We start from the raw sequence: 17648 nt of genomic DNA on the forward strand, positions 1-17648 counted from the left end.
TTTTGGTGGTCAACCTTATTTATGAACTACTGAAGTAAGATCTAAGTGGTGAAAGAATGGCCAGGCAGGGGTTGGGTTTTGGTGAAAGGACGGAATTGCTTTGATCTGAGAAAGTAGAAAGTCAGAGAGAAGTTTAATGGGAGATTATGGCTTTGGGACCCAGCTACAACCACCACCATTTGACTTTCTCCAATACTCCATCCCTACCTAGGGCTCCAGAAAATAATAACCATAATTAAAGCTAAAATAGCAACCAGGTATTGAACACTCACCATGGGGCCATGCATTGTGCCAAGCCATTTACAGCACTTGTCCAGTTTAATACTTAATAACAACCACTCAAGTTTGGGGCTATTGTCTTCCCATTTTGCAGGTAAGAAAACTTACAAAGAAATGTAGTGACTTTCCCAAATTTCCACAACTAGAAAGTGGTGAAGTTGGGATTTGAAGCTTGGCCCTCTGACTCAATCCCACCTGCTTTAAAAACATTGTGTAGATGCCTCTGCTGAGCTTACGGGCAGGCATATCTCCCCTAAAGGAACCCCGGAGTAGGAGATGAGGTGGAACTCCTCCTGAAGGCAATCCCACAACCATGTGCTTCCATTCCCTTCTAAGAAGGAATGAGTGTATCCATAATAAAAGTTTTGGGGAGTTTCCAGAGAAACACACAGGTAAAGCCAAGCCAGACTGGCCCTTTCAGGCCAAATACAAACTTCCTCCTCAAAATTTTCACCCCTTCACCATTGTGATTTGTGATTGTGGATTTCTGTTTGCAATAAAGCCCCAATGCCTTTGAACACACCTGTATGGGCCTTTGTTAAAGAGGTTAAGGCCTCGTTGCCTTAGATATAGAATCTTAGATATAGAATAACATTTACTTTATGGCCATTTGGGGCCATCCACAATTTATACTACGTGCCTATAGCGGGCATGTATCAGAGATTTCTATCATCTACATTTGTGACAACCAGAGATTGTTCTGCCAGGAAGTCTTTTGACTGAAAGGCACCCAGAAGTGTCAGTTCTATCTTTGGTTGTGGTTATGAACAGGCCTCTCAGGCTAAATTAGACCAATGAAAGTGTAATTAAAAAGCAAGTAAGCCCCAGGTAAAAAGGAGTATTTGGGTGATGAGAAAAATTAACAGAAGATATTTCATCTCCCAGAATTGCCTTGGGAATTAAATACAAATGTGTTTTGGTTAAGGACCGTACATTTTAAACACTGCCAAGTGTTCACTAAACACATATTTGTAGAACACTCCGATAGGCACTGGAGATAAATTTGAAGAAAGCATGATCACCACACAGTCATTATCATAATTACAAACAGTTATAATGCCATGTGATAAATGAAATGAAAAGGTATCAGCAAATTGATATGAAAACAGATGTGAAAACAATTTACCTAACTTTATAAATTGATAAACACCAAGAGAATATTTTTTGAGGTAATTGTTCATATTATCATAGGAAATACAAATGCACACCAAGCTTCACAGGCTCTATAGCTTCAAAGAAGTTTTTAGTTCTATCCAAAAAAAAAAAATTATCCTTAAATTCTATATCCAAAGAGCTCTGCTGCCTCGTTATTCAAAATATGGTCCCTAAACCACCTGGGAGCTTGTTAGAGGGGCTGACGTTGCAGAGCTGCAGGTGCAGACCCTGACCAGCTACATCATCATTTGCATTTTAATAGATTTTGCTATATATTTTAATTGAAGAAGCATGGCTTTAGACCCATCAATTCATATTGTTGCTCAAAATTTGTTTTACAGTAAGCCTAGATGGGAAATACAGAGTGTGCCCTGCTGCTCACAGCTTGATCATCAAGCTGATGAGTATCCATGGGTGACACAGGCACGGGTCCTTTCTGCCCATGTTCACAGTACAGTTGCTTTCAATTAGAGGTGAATGAAAATTAAATGTAAGTTCCCTGACTGCATTCAAGTTCTTTCACCCCCTGAAATCTCTCCATAGATATTGTGGGGGTCTGTGGGCCCCAGGTAAGGACTTCTGTTCCAGGGAAGAGCTATGGGGCTTGGAAATCTGTTCCAGCTTCTTTTCCATCAACTGCCATAGGTTGACCAAGTTTTGCCATATCATTCGGGTGAGCTTTTAATTTTAAAAGTGGCTTTGGTAAGGGATGGACCTTCTTAAGGGGTCCCTCCGAGGGTTCTCGATCACTCTGTCATCAGCCTCAGCATCGCATTCAAGGCTCAACATCCACAATGCACAGCCTAGTGAAAGGGGACTTAGTGGTGATGTCAGTGGGTGCTTGACCTGCCACTTTGTCTTCTCAACCTTTCCTCCTTTCTAGTGGCTTCAAGAAAATATTTCTTCATTTTCTGTCACTATCCTCTGTTTCCTCTTTTTGTTATGCTTTGCTTTGCTTCCTGCTTTTCTCCTTCTCTTGTTTTAAGTTTCCCACATGTTCCAATTCCACACATTTCTCTTTTCTTTACCTCGACCTTAATGGCTGTTACTCTTCTTATGCATCTTCCCACCTATACACCAACAGTCATTCCTCCGCACAAGCCAGCATTGGTACACATTGCTCTGAAGTCCCCAATTCCCTGCCAGTCCTGGGGTTGGAAGTTGTGTTTCACAGTGAAAGCCCTGGGTGAATACTGACCAGCTACCAATGGAATGGCCCTCAGGGTGTGAGTGGGGTGACGGAGGATCTACAGTCAAATGTCATTTCTGGCCACTGCTCCCCCACTGAGTAGCTGCATGACCACTCTGAACTTCTGTTTTCTCATCTGTCCAATGGAAACAAGAATAATCAATCTTCACTTCACTGAACTATAAGGAGGAGTAATGAGATAATGTGCACAAATCATTGCTTTTAAGGAAAACCTTTTTTTAAAACAATATATGAATCGACTAGGAAATCTTAAATTCAAATATAAATATGCATTTGCGTCTTTAACCTCTTGCTGCAGCCTGAGGGAGCTTGTCTTCCTCTTGGTGATTTCTGTTGGTACCATTTGCAGTTGCAGCCTGTCCGAGAACCAGCCTTGAATTTTCTCCCTTCTATGGTCATCCAGCTGAAGTATATGTGCCAGGAGTAATTGGAGTTTCAGGAATCTTACTGTACTTGTGGCAGTGTTTTCTGTCTCCCTCCAATATTCTGACTTTACATAGGATCACTTTTCTTGAGAAATTAATGACTTAGCTTTTCTGAAAACTTTACATTGCCCACCTAACAAGAAATGACAAATAAATAAAAGATTTTAGTAGTGCAGTAAAAGAATGAAATAATTTTCAAATGTGTTTTCTTATTTGTCAGTTTTCCTGATCATCGTTGGGTAACTCTAATAGAGTTGATGTTCTTTTCAAGATTACATGCACGCACACACACACACACACATACACATGTATATGCATAGATATAGAAATAAAATTTATCTTAAATTCTATTCCTTTAATTATGAGCAAAAATGAGCATATTTCTGTGTGTGTATTGTTCATTTATATTCCTTTTTTCTACAAACCCCCTTTTTGCATCCATTGCCTACTTTATGCTAGAGTGTCTTCTGTTCTTTTGACCCACAGATTTCATGCCATATCTTTTCATTTATTATTTTGGGAGCTTTGGGCAATAAAACATAAATAAGCTTATATAATCAATCATTCAGAAAAAGTTATTGAAGGCCTCCTGTGATCCTCATACTGGAGGGGGGATTCTAGGTGGACCAGGCCTAAATGTGGTCCCTGCCCTCAGGGGCCGTGGTGGTAGAGTACAGATTGTGAAGTCAGACAGACCCACCAATAGTATGGACCATCTTTATCAGTTGGTTTTGTTGCATTACAAGCACCTCAAAACTCATTGCCTTAAAATGACAACCACTTATTTGGCTCATGATTCTGTACGTAGCAGCTTGAGCTTGACTCAGCTGGATGGTTGTTGCTTCTAGTGTTAGCTGGGTTCATTCATGTGTCTTTGGTTCAGCTACCGTAACTCACCTAGGGCTTTGCTTCTGGAGATTGGCAGACTGTCAGCAGGCCAAAGCAGGTGACTGATGCACATTGCTCGTCACCCAGCAGGCTAGCCTAGGCTTGTTCATGCAGAAGTTGGAAAGGATTCCAAATGAGAGCAAGTGGTAGTGGGCAAGTTCTCTTGACAGGTCTTATAACTTCTTCCTTCTTCTTTGGCCAAAGCAAGTCCTGAGACTTAACCAGATTCAAACATTATGGAAATAGGCTCTGTCTTGTATAAGGGAGCTTCTGGTGACATTGTAAAGAGGGTGAACATGGGGAGTGGTGGAGATTTCGGGCCACTGTTTGCAAAAATCTACACACAGCCCTTGTAATTTGGATGTACAATTCAATAAAATAATCCATGGAAACTAAACACAATGCCTAGAACATGGTCATCATTCTTTACCAAAGGAATTTGCACAGGATTTAGAGGAAGGAGACAAAACATCCATTTTTAGTTATGCAACTCTAGCTAAATCATTTCATCTCTTTGCATTCTCATTAAAAAAAAAAAATTGTACAAGAGTGCTTGTAAAGTCCCTCTCTGTAATGCAAGCTTCACTTAATTTAGAGAATACAGAGATGATCCAACTCTCAGCCCTATTAAAATAATGAATGATTTCAGTTTAAAGCGATGAACTTAAACTTTGGTTTTTCTTTTGTGTGTGCACAATATATCATAAGGTACTTTTATGTGTTAGTTGTTAATTATTTAGGTAAAATTAAGAGGAAAACTGCCAGGAAACAGATCTATCCCCAAAGGCAAAGGAAATACTAGTTCCGATATATGTCAACTTAAAAAAGCTTAGGGAACGTAAAAGATTCTGCTGAAAGGAAATTCCCAAAATAGAATCCACAAGTCTGATCATTTAGTTTCTGCCCTCTGGAATTGCAGGACTTACTGCATTCATCTGGCAAGTGAGGGATGCTGAAATGATATATTTTTCATTAAGGACAAAAGCAGCTGCCATGCTGTGATATTTATCTTCATGGAAGCTCTTCCACATCTTGCTTTCAAAATGGACTGTTGAAATATTAAGCCAATGAATTATTGCCCTATTTTAGTTACAAAGCACAGGATGAATCATGTCTACTTCAGTCAGGTTTCCTTGGTTAATTATTTGAAAACCTCTAGTTTGAACATTATGGCTACTTCCCGATATCTGGGTGGTAAGCGATACTTACTTATTTCGTTGATTTTTAAATTAAATGATCTTTACATCTTTTAGAATCATGAAGCCTTTTCTTAAAATGTTTATGGTTTGGGCTTTTTTTCCAATTGCTTTAATCACATATAATGATCCCGACTACCTTGATCAGATGCCCTTTCTCCTTTTAATTGAATCAAGAAAACCTAATTGCATCCTTTGTGATACTACATCAACTTCTCCGTAACCCTTGCAAGTACCTTCATTAGACTTTCTAATGCCAAAAGGGGGTTATTCTTTGGCCTGCTGTAAATTTTTACTTAAAGCTTATATGAATCACTTTGAATGAAGCTTCTTTTATCATAAAGATGTTATCTTTTATCATTAAAATAAATATTTCATGGCCATAAATCCCTCCTTTTTACTATTTTGAGGATATTTTTAAGCCACTTTTGAATTCTAAAAGTACACATGTAACCATAGAGCAACATAATTTTACAGTTAATCAAAGGAATTTTAGAGAAATTTAGATGCTGTATTTTACTGATAAAGAAACAGGCCCAGAGAATTGAGATGGAAACCCCTAAGCATCATCTAAGTTGATAAAACACCTCAGCAAGAACTGCCTTACCAAATTTCTTGACTATTTTTTAAAGTTTGAAAATATTTCCAGTTGATAGCCTCATAAAAGAATACCAGGAATATAGGAATATCACTCAAGGGAGCATGTTCCATTGACACATTTATATTTCCCAGAAATATTTTTAAACTGACACTTAGGTTGGTATAATTTAAAATTGAAAAGTCATTTTAAATGTTATAGATTCATTGGGTCAACTTATTGACACTGACTAGGAGTGTTGGTCAGATATTCACTTTCATTTATTTCTTTGCCCAGCAAGAGAAAAAGTCCAAGGGTCCTTGAAACATTTAGATCCAAGTAAGCAATGGTACATTCTCTTTAGCGATAGAAATTTTTAAAATAATTTCATAGGTATGAAAGAAGATCTCAGAGCATGATCTGGATGGTTGCTCTCTTCATCCAAGACTTTCCCCCCCTTCTGAAAAGGGAAGGGAGCTAGTGAGAATTATCCGCCCCACATGGATGGGACCTGTTAGCCAACAGCTGGACCATGAACACCAGCAGAGTATCCAGTTTATATCATCAAGTGTTGGTTGAATGAAGGAATAAATATTTCTCAACTTGAATGGTCAGGATACACCCCAGAACAAACATGCACCTTGTTTTTAAATTATCAGTTAGTGTATTGAATCCATAGATCATGCCTCAGTTTGGAAGCATCATAAATGAATTCTTTGTAGAAGAAAAACCAACAGTTTATAGTGAAAACTCAGACTGGATGCTTTGACTAGCAGAAAAGGTGCTGTCTTCCCTGGATATTGGTGGAAGGGGAAGGAAGATGGGTTATGCCCGAAGTGTGAACAGTCTATACATGTCCTTTTGCCCATTTTCCAAAATTGTCCTTAGAAAAGATGCCAAACATGTCAGTTTCTGTCCAGACATTTTTTAATCTCCTTTCAGTTAGAATCAAGGAATTACTCTCTTCCATGGAAATGATTCTCTCACTCTTAAATTACTAAACCAAGAGAAATTCAGACAGAGTTGAGAACAATCATGAAATTATACTCCCCTGGGGCTTTTCTTTTTCACTCCTTAAAAGGTTTGGAACATGTAACTAGCAGAGTTGTCATGAGTGGTAAACAAATAAGCTAAATAACTGAGATTTGTCCATTCCTTTGGGTCAGAAAAAAATCACACTGAAAGTTAAAATTAAATGTTGTTTCCTGCATTTGGTTAGCTTGTACTCTTGGCTATTTTTTTTCCCCTTAGGAATTCTAAACTTTTCTATCTTCAGTGAGTTTTGTGGCTAATACATGACTGAATGGCTCTGAGTAGAGCCTGTCTGCTAATAAACACCAAGTGAGTGTATCCATAGGTTAGTTAATAAGCACTTCAATTATTGTGTGAAAAATCCCTTTTCTCGGTCCTATTTTCACATATTTTGAAACAGAAACCCTGGGCCCATTATTTAGTGTTCCTTTGACTTATTTGGGGGTTAAGGAGTGAATTTATTTTATTTCTCATTTTTTGTTGTCTTTTGGTCAGGATTCTTCTGGTTGCAAGCAGCAGAAACCCATGTTGGACTATCTTAGACAAGAAGAGTGTATACTAGAAAAATATATACAGTAGATCACATAAGAAAGGATTGACCATCCACATCAAAGAATGTGGGGGAAGGAAAAAATGGGTACCAGAAACAACTCACAGCACTTTCTATTTCTTTCTCTGTCTCTCTTTCCCTCCCTCTTTTTATCTCTCCCTCTCTCTCCATTCCCTGCTTTTCTCTGTGTATTATACTATTCTTTGCCAAAGCAGCAGACAAGCTCCCCTTGTCAGAAAATAGAGACATCGGTACCTTCTAAGGTACATTGCTTTCTCCAAGGACAGGTTGCAATTATCTTCTAGAAAGTCTTGTTAGGGTCTTATGATTGTCCAATCTTGCAACTTAGACCAGTCACCTGTGGCCAAAGATGTGGTATGACTGGTCCAACCTGGATCAATGTCTCCCCTGGGCCAATTACTTTGGCCAAGGGATGGGAGTAAAGAATACCACACTGAACACAGAGCCAGTTCTCAGAAAGCAGAGAAAGTTCTTACTGGAGAGGTTGTGTTGGGTAGAGGTGAGCCCCATACTCTCTCTTTTTAGGGTAGGAAAATTATTGCTGCATATATATAATCCCATTTCCAATTTCATGTGAGTCTGACATTAGTGACATATTAACAAAGTCATAATACTAATCATTCTGCCTTCTGGACCTTAAAGAGAGGAAGTTTCAATGAAAACAGTAAATGCTATAAGGGCAGAATTACAGTAAAAATAATGGTCTTTCAAAAATAGCTGGAAAGGGCAGAATGTTAAGGAGGTGTCTGTCGCATGTCCAAGGGGAATAGGGCACAGCAAAAAGACATTTATGTATTTGTCATATTAAACACAGGGTTGTTGTCCTTTTTTAAACACATATTCTTTGGAATTCTAGATAAACACTAGTTGCATGAAAAAGCCACATCAAAAAAATATACACCTGGATTTCACAATAAGACATTTGTTCCTAAAGGAACAAATTAACTTGTTAAATACTAGGATTATATAATTTTGAATGTATTTCCAGTAAGACAGCCCATAGCTTGGACAAGACACTCCATAGCTATCACCAAGGTTGGGGTCAGTGTGGTTTTAAAACTTAAAAGATTTCAGTCACAATAATTTTAACACTTATTTTGTGTAAAGCCTGGGGATCAAAAAAATTTCAAAAGGAAATTGCAGTAATGACATCTTTTGTGGGAGCAATAATAAAGTATGTAGACACAAAGGTAAATACGTGTAGGTGATCTCTTACAGAAAGAGCCATTATAAGGAGCCAAGGCCAAGATTTATCTGGGCAATCAAAGGAGAGAATCACCAGAGGCTGATCTAGAAAGGGGCATGGACAAGGAGACCTTGGCTGTGCCCACTCCTTTACCAGAAGCAGATAGAGCAAATGGAACTTCATGCAATCATGAGAATATTCTACATGCTGTCTCCCATTCAAATGGAAATACCATCAAGGTGGAAGAATAACATGAGAAAAAGTACAGTAGCAGGTGTGTGCCTGGACAGTTTGGAAAGCAAAATACTGCCCAGTTTGTTAGGTATGATGAGTGCCAATCAGGAAAGGAAATTGGGCACCAGAGCATAACTATTTGGGGATAGACAGCCAGTTATGACGTTGGTACATACAAAAAGGAAGAATATTTGTGTTGGAGTGGAAGGACTAAGGGTACTCAGAGTGCAAAGTCTTTGCACACAGGAATTTTATACCTAGACAGCTTGACAAGTGACATTACAAAGCTTTAACATTTCTGTTTCTTTAATTGTGACAGTCATGATCGGGCAATCTCTTTTAAATGATCAAACAAAGATAAAAGACTTTTTATCTTTGTTTGATCATTTAAATAAAATGAGTATGATACAAAAGTTATAACCAACGGAATTATATTTAATTGCTTCAAGGATACCCATCTTTGAAATCTATCTTTGTGTCCTTGGGTGGGTAACTTCCAAAGCATATCAGAAATCCTCTTCTGTGCTAACATTGAATTTAGCTTATCTGAGCATCTTCATCTCTGGAAAGAGTGGTGGGGCCTTTCACAGGAAGCCCACACTATTAATTTGGTACTCCAGTAAGAAGAGTGGAGTCCAGCTGTGATTGTGGCCTGAGCAATAGCAGAAGGTTCCATAGGTTCTTCATGTGGAATAAAGAAAGAGAAGGAATTGGAGGGCAAAATGACCCTCGCAGAATTGATAAGCATTTATTGAATACCTACTGAATGCTAGGAATTGTGCAGAGAACCAAGGAAAACACAGTTTCTGCCCTCTTAAGCTTGGTTTAATAAGAAAATAGATGCAAGACAATAAAATACAGTCAACACTTAAACAACTTAGGTTTGCACTGCCTAGGTCCAATTATACATGGGCTTTTTCCAATAAATACGTTGCAAAAATCCTTTGGAGATATTTGACAATTCAAAAAAAGCATTTCCTTTTCTCTAGCTTACTTTAGTGTAAGAATACAGTATATAATACACAGAACATACAAGATACGTGTTAATCAACTGTTTATGTTATCAATAAGACTTCCTGTCAACAGTAAGCTATTAGTAGTTAAATTTTGGGGGAGTCAAAAGTTCTATGCAGGTGTTCAGCCGAAAGGGGGACTGGGGCTCCTAGCCCCTGTATTGTTCAAGGGTCAGCCTTCATGGCCGTGCACTAAAAATTCAATGTTAGCACAGAAGAGGATTTCTGATATGCTTTGGAAGTTATCCACCCAAGGACACAAAGATAGATTTCAAAGATGGGTATCCTTGAAGCAATTAAATATAACTCAATTGGTTATAACTTTTGTATCATACTCATTTTATTTTAAGCTTACAATACCTCCAAGAGATAAAGGCATTAATAATCTCATTTACAGCCAAGAAAATGTAGGCCCTTAACCAAGATCATACTTTTAATAAGTCATAGAGTAGGGATTGAAACCTAGGTCCATACCATTGGTTTGGGTTTTGAGGGATTTTTTTTTTCGTCTCTGCACTGCACTGAGCTGTCATGCCCAGCATAATAATCTAAGGAATCCTGTTTAATTAAAAAGAGATAAGAAGAATTTCACATTAAAACCTAGATAATGTAATGGTTTTAAATTTTGTCCTCATTGCCTATGTTAGATGTCTGGTTATTTTCACTATTGTTAAGCATCAGTCATGGATTTCCTAACTGCAGATACTGTTTGAGGAAGCCTGGAGAGATGGGGCTTTGTGATAATGTAAAACAGCAAACTGGCATTTTGTTTCCCCAGCTTATTCAAAAATTGACGGATGTTGCTGAAGAATGTCAGAACAATCAGTTAAAGAAGCTCAAAGAGATCTGTGAGAAGTAAGCCTCCATTCTCATTACAATAGACTTTGCATCTAAACGTTTTAAACAAATTGCCATTTGATTTACCTTTTTCTCCTTTTACTTTCATTTTGACTTCAGAGAGAAGAAGGAACTAAAGAAGAAGATGGATAAAAAGAGGCAGGAGAAAATAACAGAAGCTAAATCCAAAGACAAAAGCCAGATGGAAGAGTAAGGAGAAAGAATTGCTTCTCCATGACCTTTTACCTGGGGATTATTTTATTCCATATCAGAATAACAGGTTCTTAAACCATACAAAGACCCATCTGTGACTTTTCTTCTGTAATTAACCTTATAAAAGATCTCTTCTGTAAGATTTCTAACAGGGAACTCAAAGAGAAGTTCAATAAAGGTTTGAGACGCACCCAGGGCCTTTTAAATCAAGACTGATTAAAGAGCTTTCTTTGGGAAAAGGCTAAATCCTCACTTCCAATACTGTCAGGCAGACTTCCTGGCATTTAGTGAAAACAGAGCCTGCCCTTGGGTGGAACCTGACCTTTGTCCAGAGCTGGTCAATTGTACCTTCTTTGCAGCAGTAATAAGTATGTTGAGAGTTCTGTACACTTTCATCTGGAAGTCTGAGGTTCCCGTGTTTGTCCATGCCCAGTGAGCTCATATAATGCTCTCTTTGCTTTTAGGGAAAAGACAGAGATGATCCGGTCCTACATCCAGGAGGTGGTGCAGTACATCAAGAGGGTATGTCGGTTCATCTTTCTTTGCTTTGCAAACGGTGTGTGAACACTTGACAAGCATAGTGTGAGCCTGTGGAGGGAAATGCCATGCCTTGTTGTATCTGTTTATCACCAGCACTCAGAAGAGCTGATTCACAGAGCAGGCATCTGGAATCAGTGTTTCTGCAAGTTTAATTACAAACCTGTATATAAAATAGCTCATCTAAGATAGACATTAAGGATCGTTTCCAAAGTCAGGAGCCTTGAAAAAATGTCAATAGGAAATTCCCCAGAAGAACCTTTAGTTGTCATCAGTGGTGGAGAAGAGAGCAACCTCCAAAGGCACTTTTCTTTTTAATTGGTATTATGGAAATTTTATTACAGTATAATCCCCTCATTACCCCCACCCCCACCCCGTGGACCCATCACCCAGCGCCAGCACTGACCAACAGTCTCCTGTACTTTTAAGGGCAGTTGTTGACGAGGATATGGAATAATAAAATGTATGCTCTAGATCTTAAAAGCTTTCAGTTTTTTTCTGAAAATACTCACTTGAATGCTTGATGAAAATGACTTTCTTTGTAATTTTCTCATAGTTAGAAGAAGCCCAAAGTAAAAGGCAAGAAAAACTCGTAGAGAAACACAAAGAGATACGTCAGCAGATTCTGGACGAAAAGCCCAAGGTAAACCGAACCAAATACCAATACACAGTAATTTCATTTTATTTCCATTCAATTCAAATAAGACCTCCTTGGTGCACGCGGCACCTCACACACAATCTCAGATCAGTTCTCCCATGCAAAACTCATGTATCTCTCAGTGATGGCAAAAATTTCTACAGCAATATTTCATAAGCATTTATCATCAACGGGTGGTCAGCTTTAAAACCTGTAAATGCATGGAACCCAGATGAGAATATTTAGTTTCAGTTGCTCTTGGTTGTGGTTCAGGCATAGGTGTTTTTAAAACATTCCCCATACTCCAAGCCAGGATAGAGGGAATTAGAGAAATTAGCCAAGCCCCTTCAGCTGTATCTCAGGTAATACTGTGATGGCAGACTCTGTATCTGTCCCCAGCAGAGGACGCCCTGTACCAAAATCGCCCTGGTTTTTATCCAACAAAATTTTCTCATTAACACCGAAAAAAAGAAACTATTTTTCTTATGATAGTATTTTATTGTGCCTTCACTTTAAATTTACCTTATGCTTATTGTTTGATCAAAATCAATTGATCATAAACAGTAACTTGAAATTAACTGGTCTTTACAAGTCAGGTAACTGTCAGGTTAGAAAACAGCATCTTGTTTTTAAATCATTCCATACATTTTGACTCATCACCAAATATTTTCCTGTTTGTGAAAAATATGCTTTTCAGTTTTCCTGTCTGTCTAGCTAAAGTTTAATATATCTACACTAAAAGGGTGCTCCTATTTCATTTAAGTACTTTTTCAACCTGCCAGACTCGAAAGTATTAATTTTGTTACATTATATACATCAGTTTACTTCTTACATATTTTTATGGCTAATTCTAAATATATTTTTATGGTTATTTCTGCTCTTCTTTCATATTTATTGGACAGTACATTTATTTAATATTTTTGACTCAAAGTTTTTAGGCTGGACAATATAGATTCTCAAGCAGCAATGAAAATCCAAGAATTAATAATTACTTAGATATGATGCTATTTTTTATGTTTTTCATATAAATATACAAGTTAAATACTCCTAACCATCTTTTCTGGTTGATTATGCATTAGTAAAGTGGAATAAATTTTAACATAATTCCAGAAATTGCCATACTTTCCATTTAGGATCTTTTAAAAATACTCAAATGTTTGGAGCAAAAAATCCAGGTTTGACTGAAATTTAAAGAAATGCTTCAGCAGTAATCAGTCCCAAGTGATATATTCTAATGCATACATTTTTCAACCTATACTATCTGAATTCAAATTTGTCATTACTTTTTACACTGACAATATATACTTACTTTACACTAAGTGTAAAATCTTGATATATCAGTTTTTATATTACTAAAAACTCTGTCTAGAGAAATATTGTTATTCCTACAGAGTTTTATTTTGCTTTGTTTTGTCACAAAATGTCAACTACTTTACTCATAGATAAAATGCAATCTCAAACATGTTTAAATTACATAACTCAAAGTATAAATACAAAGATTTTATGTTATTCTTCTAGGCCATTATGATTAACACCTACTGTTGAAGCACCTTTAAACTTTTTCCATTGGATATAACCAAACATTAGAAGAACTAATAATTACTGGACAATTTATAGTCAGGGTGCATTCAACAGCAACTTTAAAGAATGTACAATTAAAACTGGCTTAAATAAAAATAAAATTTAGTAAGTCTTATTATGGGAAGAGGTATTATCACAGTTCAGGGAGTGGTTAATTTAGTAGCTCAACAATCTCATCAAGATTCTAGGTATTTTCAGAATTTCCACTGTGCTATTTGAGTTTGTCATCTTTAATTCTTAGGTGATAAACCTACAATCACAAGATGACTGCCATAGCTCCATGCCTCACACCTTTTGAAGCCATGTCTTTAACAGCGGAATGTCTTCATCTTGTAACCCTTTATAGGATTGAGGAAAACCTTCCTAAATCTCCCCAACAGGCTTCACTTCATTGGATAGAATTACATCATCTGCCCATTCCTAAACAAATCATGGACTTGCTAGGGTGATTTTCATGACAGGCTTAGAGTAATTAAGCCCATTCAAAAGGGAGGAGGGAGTTTGGATTCTCCTTAATTCCATGGTCACCAGGTACCTGAACAAAACTGATGTTTTTTATCAAAAAAGTAGGTAAGAGATAGCAATTGGGTAGGTAATGAACAGTATGGACTACTACCAAATTTATAACAATTTTCCATTGTACCTGAACAAAACTGATGTTTCTTATCAAAAAAGTAGATAAGAGATAGCAATTGGGTAGGTAATGAACAGTATGTACCACCACCAAATTTTTTTTTTTTTGAGAGGGCATCTCTTATATTTATTGATCATATGGCTGTTAACAACAATAAAATTCTGTATAGGGGACTCAATGCACAATCATTAATCAACCCCAAGCCTAATTCTCAACAGTCTCCAATCTTCTGAAGCTTAATGAACAAGTTTTTACATGGGTACCACCACCAAATTTATAACAATTTTCCATTTCTTCTTTGGCCCCTTAGAAAGTGCTCTGAAGTGTTTCCGAATTTTTAGTAGTTCTGTTGCCTTCATTTTTTACTGCAAATAGGTACCATTTTGATTTCTCTTTGCTTGTCATCCATGGTGTTGCTCTTGTGACCATCTTGTGTCTGGATTTCCAGGTTGCCCTTGAAGATTATTAGTTCCATGTCAAACTAAACCATTTATTGAGAGGTGTTCCTCATGGCTTAAAAATGTTGTGCTTTGGAACCATGACTTTAATAATACAATAAGGAATCATGGCTGTGGATATTGTAGAACACTGTGGCTAATAAAGGGAAATGGCCATGAAAAGGAGCAATAATAAACACTGGAGTGAAATAATAAGATCAAGTATAGGTCATATGGGGAAAGACCAAGCAGAGGGCAACAAATATAAACAAATGAAAGACCAGGCCAGCATAGCAGTCATCCATGCTCCTGTAATTATTAGATGTGGACCAGAAATAGAATAGCACTGGCTTTGAAATAATCCCTCTTCACATCCAGTACTGGAATGACCTTTGAAGCTTGACACAGATAAGGGGAAATTAACAAACACAGAAACGAAATAGAGGAGCATCTCAGGGAAATGAAACTGACCAATAACAGTTATAAAAGAGGTTAACTGAGTCAGTTCTATTCAGCCAGAAATATGAGAAGGCAATGACTTTATGACATCTAGAAATTTATGAACTATTGCATTACTGAATATTGGACAAGGAAATTGAGTTGACACTATGATAATATTGAAGATAGTTGTGATCTTATAAAGAGGAGTGCATACTGAACTTTGGCAGAGGTTACTGAGGGGAAAAGAGTTATTCGAGTACTTTACAGGTGGGATAAGCAGTTTTTTAACTAAAAACCAATAATGGCTAAGCTTTTCCTCTCAGCCAAAAATATATACTACATAGCATCCTATTTCTTCCCATTTGTGAGCTTCTTTTACTATTTTGTCCAATATAATCACTTACTTCTTCATCCACTTATCTAATGTAATAATGTGTTATGTTGCTAACCTCTCCCTAAAGAGGGAGGAAGGTCTTTTTAATTGTTTTCTCTTAGTGTTGCTATTTTCAGCTGTTCTGAACCCAAACACAGTCTGTATAATTTTCCAAGCCATTGGTAACCAAACAACTCCTTTAAAAGTGAACAGGCAAGTATACAATTTTTTTAAAAAAAAGAAATTTGAAATTCCAATTGCTAAAAGACAAAACAATTCTCCAGGAGTAAGGAGTTTGGTCTAGATTTAGAACAAGGAACATAACAAAGATTAATTCAAAGTATAACTTCCCAACCTTTTACTTAATTATGTGCTTATGATCTGGAAAGATCAACTCAAGTTTCCAACATTGTTACTATCATAGGTAATAGAACAGTCATAGGAGAATATGCAACAATCAAAACCAGGTTAAAAATCCATTTCATTTATACATGTGGACCAAGAACTTCCATCCCATTGGTCCATATTTGGGAACAAATTTGGATAGCCAGATTGTGGAAGTTTTGTTTTAGAATTTCCTACTTTGTGATATGTATCAGGCCTTTTTCATGTGTCCATTTTTCCCATTAAGAAAAGAAATTCAATGATTCTATTCCTTTTGCATGTACTTTTTGAGGGCATTAGGGAAAATGTAAGTAGGTGATCAACAGAGGCAACTTATACAACAGATAAATATTTTGACCCTCAATTTGGCATAAAATTACATGGTGCGTCCCTACACATAAATCCCTCTGAAATTTATTAAGCTTGAACAAAAGTAGACAATCTTAAAAGAGAATGTTCAACTCCTTTTCAGTAGAATTTTAAATTCTGGAGAAATGTTCAGGTACATGTTTCCTAGCATTGAAATATTTGATTCAGCCTCTGAGTGTATATGTTTTTTCAGCTTTGTTCAAGGTATATCTCTTTATGAAATCTATAACTGTAGAGTGCTAAGATAGATGCAGTAAACCCTAGCCAATCTTTCAACTCAGTAACATAATTGGTTACCTTGGGATTTCCATACCTGGGTTTGCCAGAGCCAATAGGAAAAGGTTTATGTGTATAACAGCATTAGAAACAACTCCCAAACCCAACTGCCAGTGGAGAGAAATCACATCTTTTGTGATCATGGCCAACTCTGAATTGAGTTATTATAAAAAGGACTTTCTGCCTTTTTGCCTGAACATTTCAAAGAGATTTATTTTAACATGTTGAAACATTGTTAATCAGGAGTTACTCTGAATCTGCTGTGAATATTCCAATGTATATTGATCCCACTTATCCCACTTTGCAGCTACTAGCTGTCATTACAAGAAGAGTCATCTTTTGAGGGGACTTTTAATGAACTGCTCTGTAACCTCATAAAAACAGTCGATAAATGTATAATTTACTTTTTTCTGACATTTAATTTGTCTTTGATGCTTCTTAGAACACAGATTTTTTTGTTTTAATATAGTTCATTGGCATGAGAGAATTCCAGGAAGCTTTAGGGCATTTCAATTTATAGCCAAAGAACATTTCATCATGTAGCTATTGGCAATTTTTGTCCTCCATCAGGGGACAAAATACAGACTGATTTTCCTCATTTCCCCTCTGACATTTTTGGAACAGGGTGAGTCATCTCTCTGGGTGAAGTTAGTCTTGACAGATCTACCACTGGGCCCTGAGACAGAATCCTAAATGTGGCTATTCCTGCATTCCCAGTGTTCAGGGAGGAAGAGACTAACTTGGGGATTTATAGTAAAAGCTTCTTTCTTACATGGTACGTTTGTGCTTGCTGTAATCTTTTGCCACTTGATGGGGAACTGTGGGTTCTCCCTGCCACTGGACCATCTCATAGAAGCCAGACTTCAGAGCACAAACTGACTACCTATTAACCATGGTTTGCTCATTGTCAAGCCTTGGTTGACCCACCTACTGGTGTTTTAGTTTTTTCTTTGGAAGAAATTTCCTTTTCATATTTATTAATTCCCATTTTATTGCCTCTTAATTACCATCAATTACCTTTTTAAAAAATGTATATTTTTTTAAATGTATTATTTTGTTGAATGTAAAACACACATTTACTCTCCTCTTGGGCAATACTAGAATATTAGAACAGTTTGACTCCATTTGTCTCTTCTTGATTTATTTTTGAAATTTATTTTAAT

At 37.0% G+C, this 17648-nt stretch overlaps 1 protein-coding gene across 11 annotated transcripts in view; it reads left to right on the forward strand.

Annotated features, from left to right (window-relative positions):
- Positions 1-17648, forward strand: part of PLCB1 (phospholipase C beta 1) — a 670724-nt gene that overhangs the window by 578172 nt on the left and 74904 nt on the right. For all 11 annotated transcript variants that reach the window (XM_073236918.1, XM_073236919.1, XM_073236920.1 and 8 more), the window contains 4 exons: positions 10545-10621; positions 10724-10813; positions 11281-11338; positions 11910-11996. In XM_073236918.1, coding sequence (XP_073093019.1) covers positions 10545-10621; positions 10724-10813; positions 11281-11338; positions 11910-11996 — 312 coding nt within the window. The remainder of the gene's footprint in view (positions 1-10544; positions 10622-10723; positions 10814-11280; positions 11339-11909; positions 11997-17648) is intronic.

Source organism: Manis javanica, chromosome 5, assembly GCF_040802235.1.
Source record: "Manis javanica isolate MJ-LG chromosome 5, MJ_LKY, whole genome shotgun sequence".
NCBI lineage: Eukaryota > Metazoa > Chordata > Mammalia > Pholidota > Manidae > Manis > Manis javanica.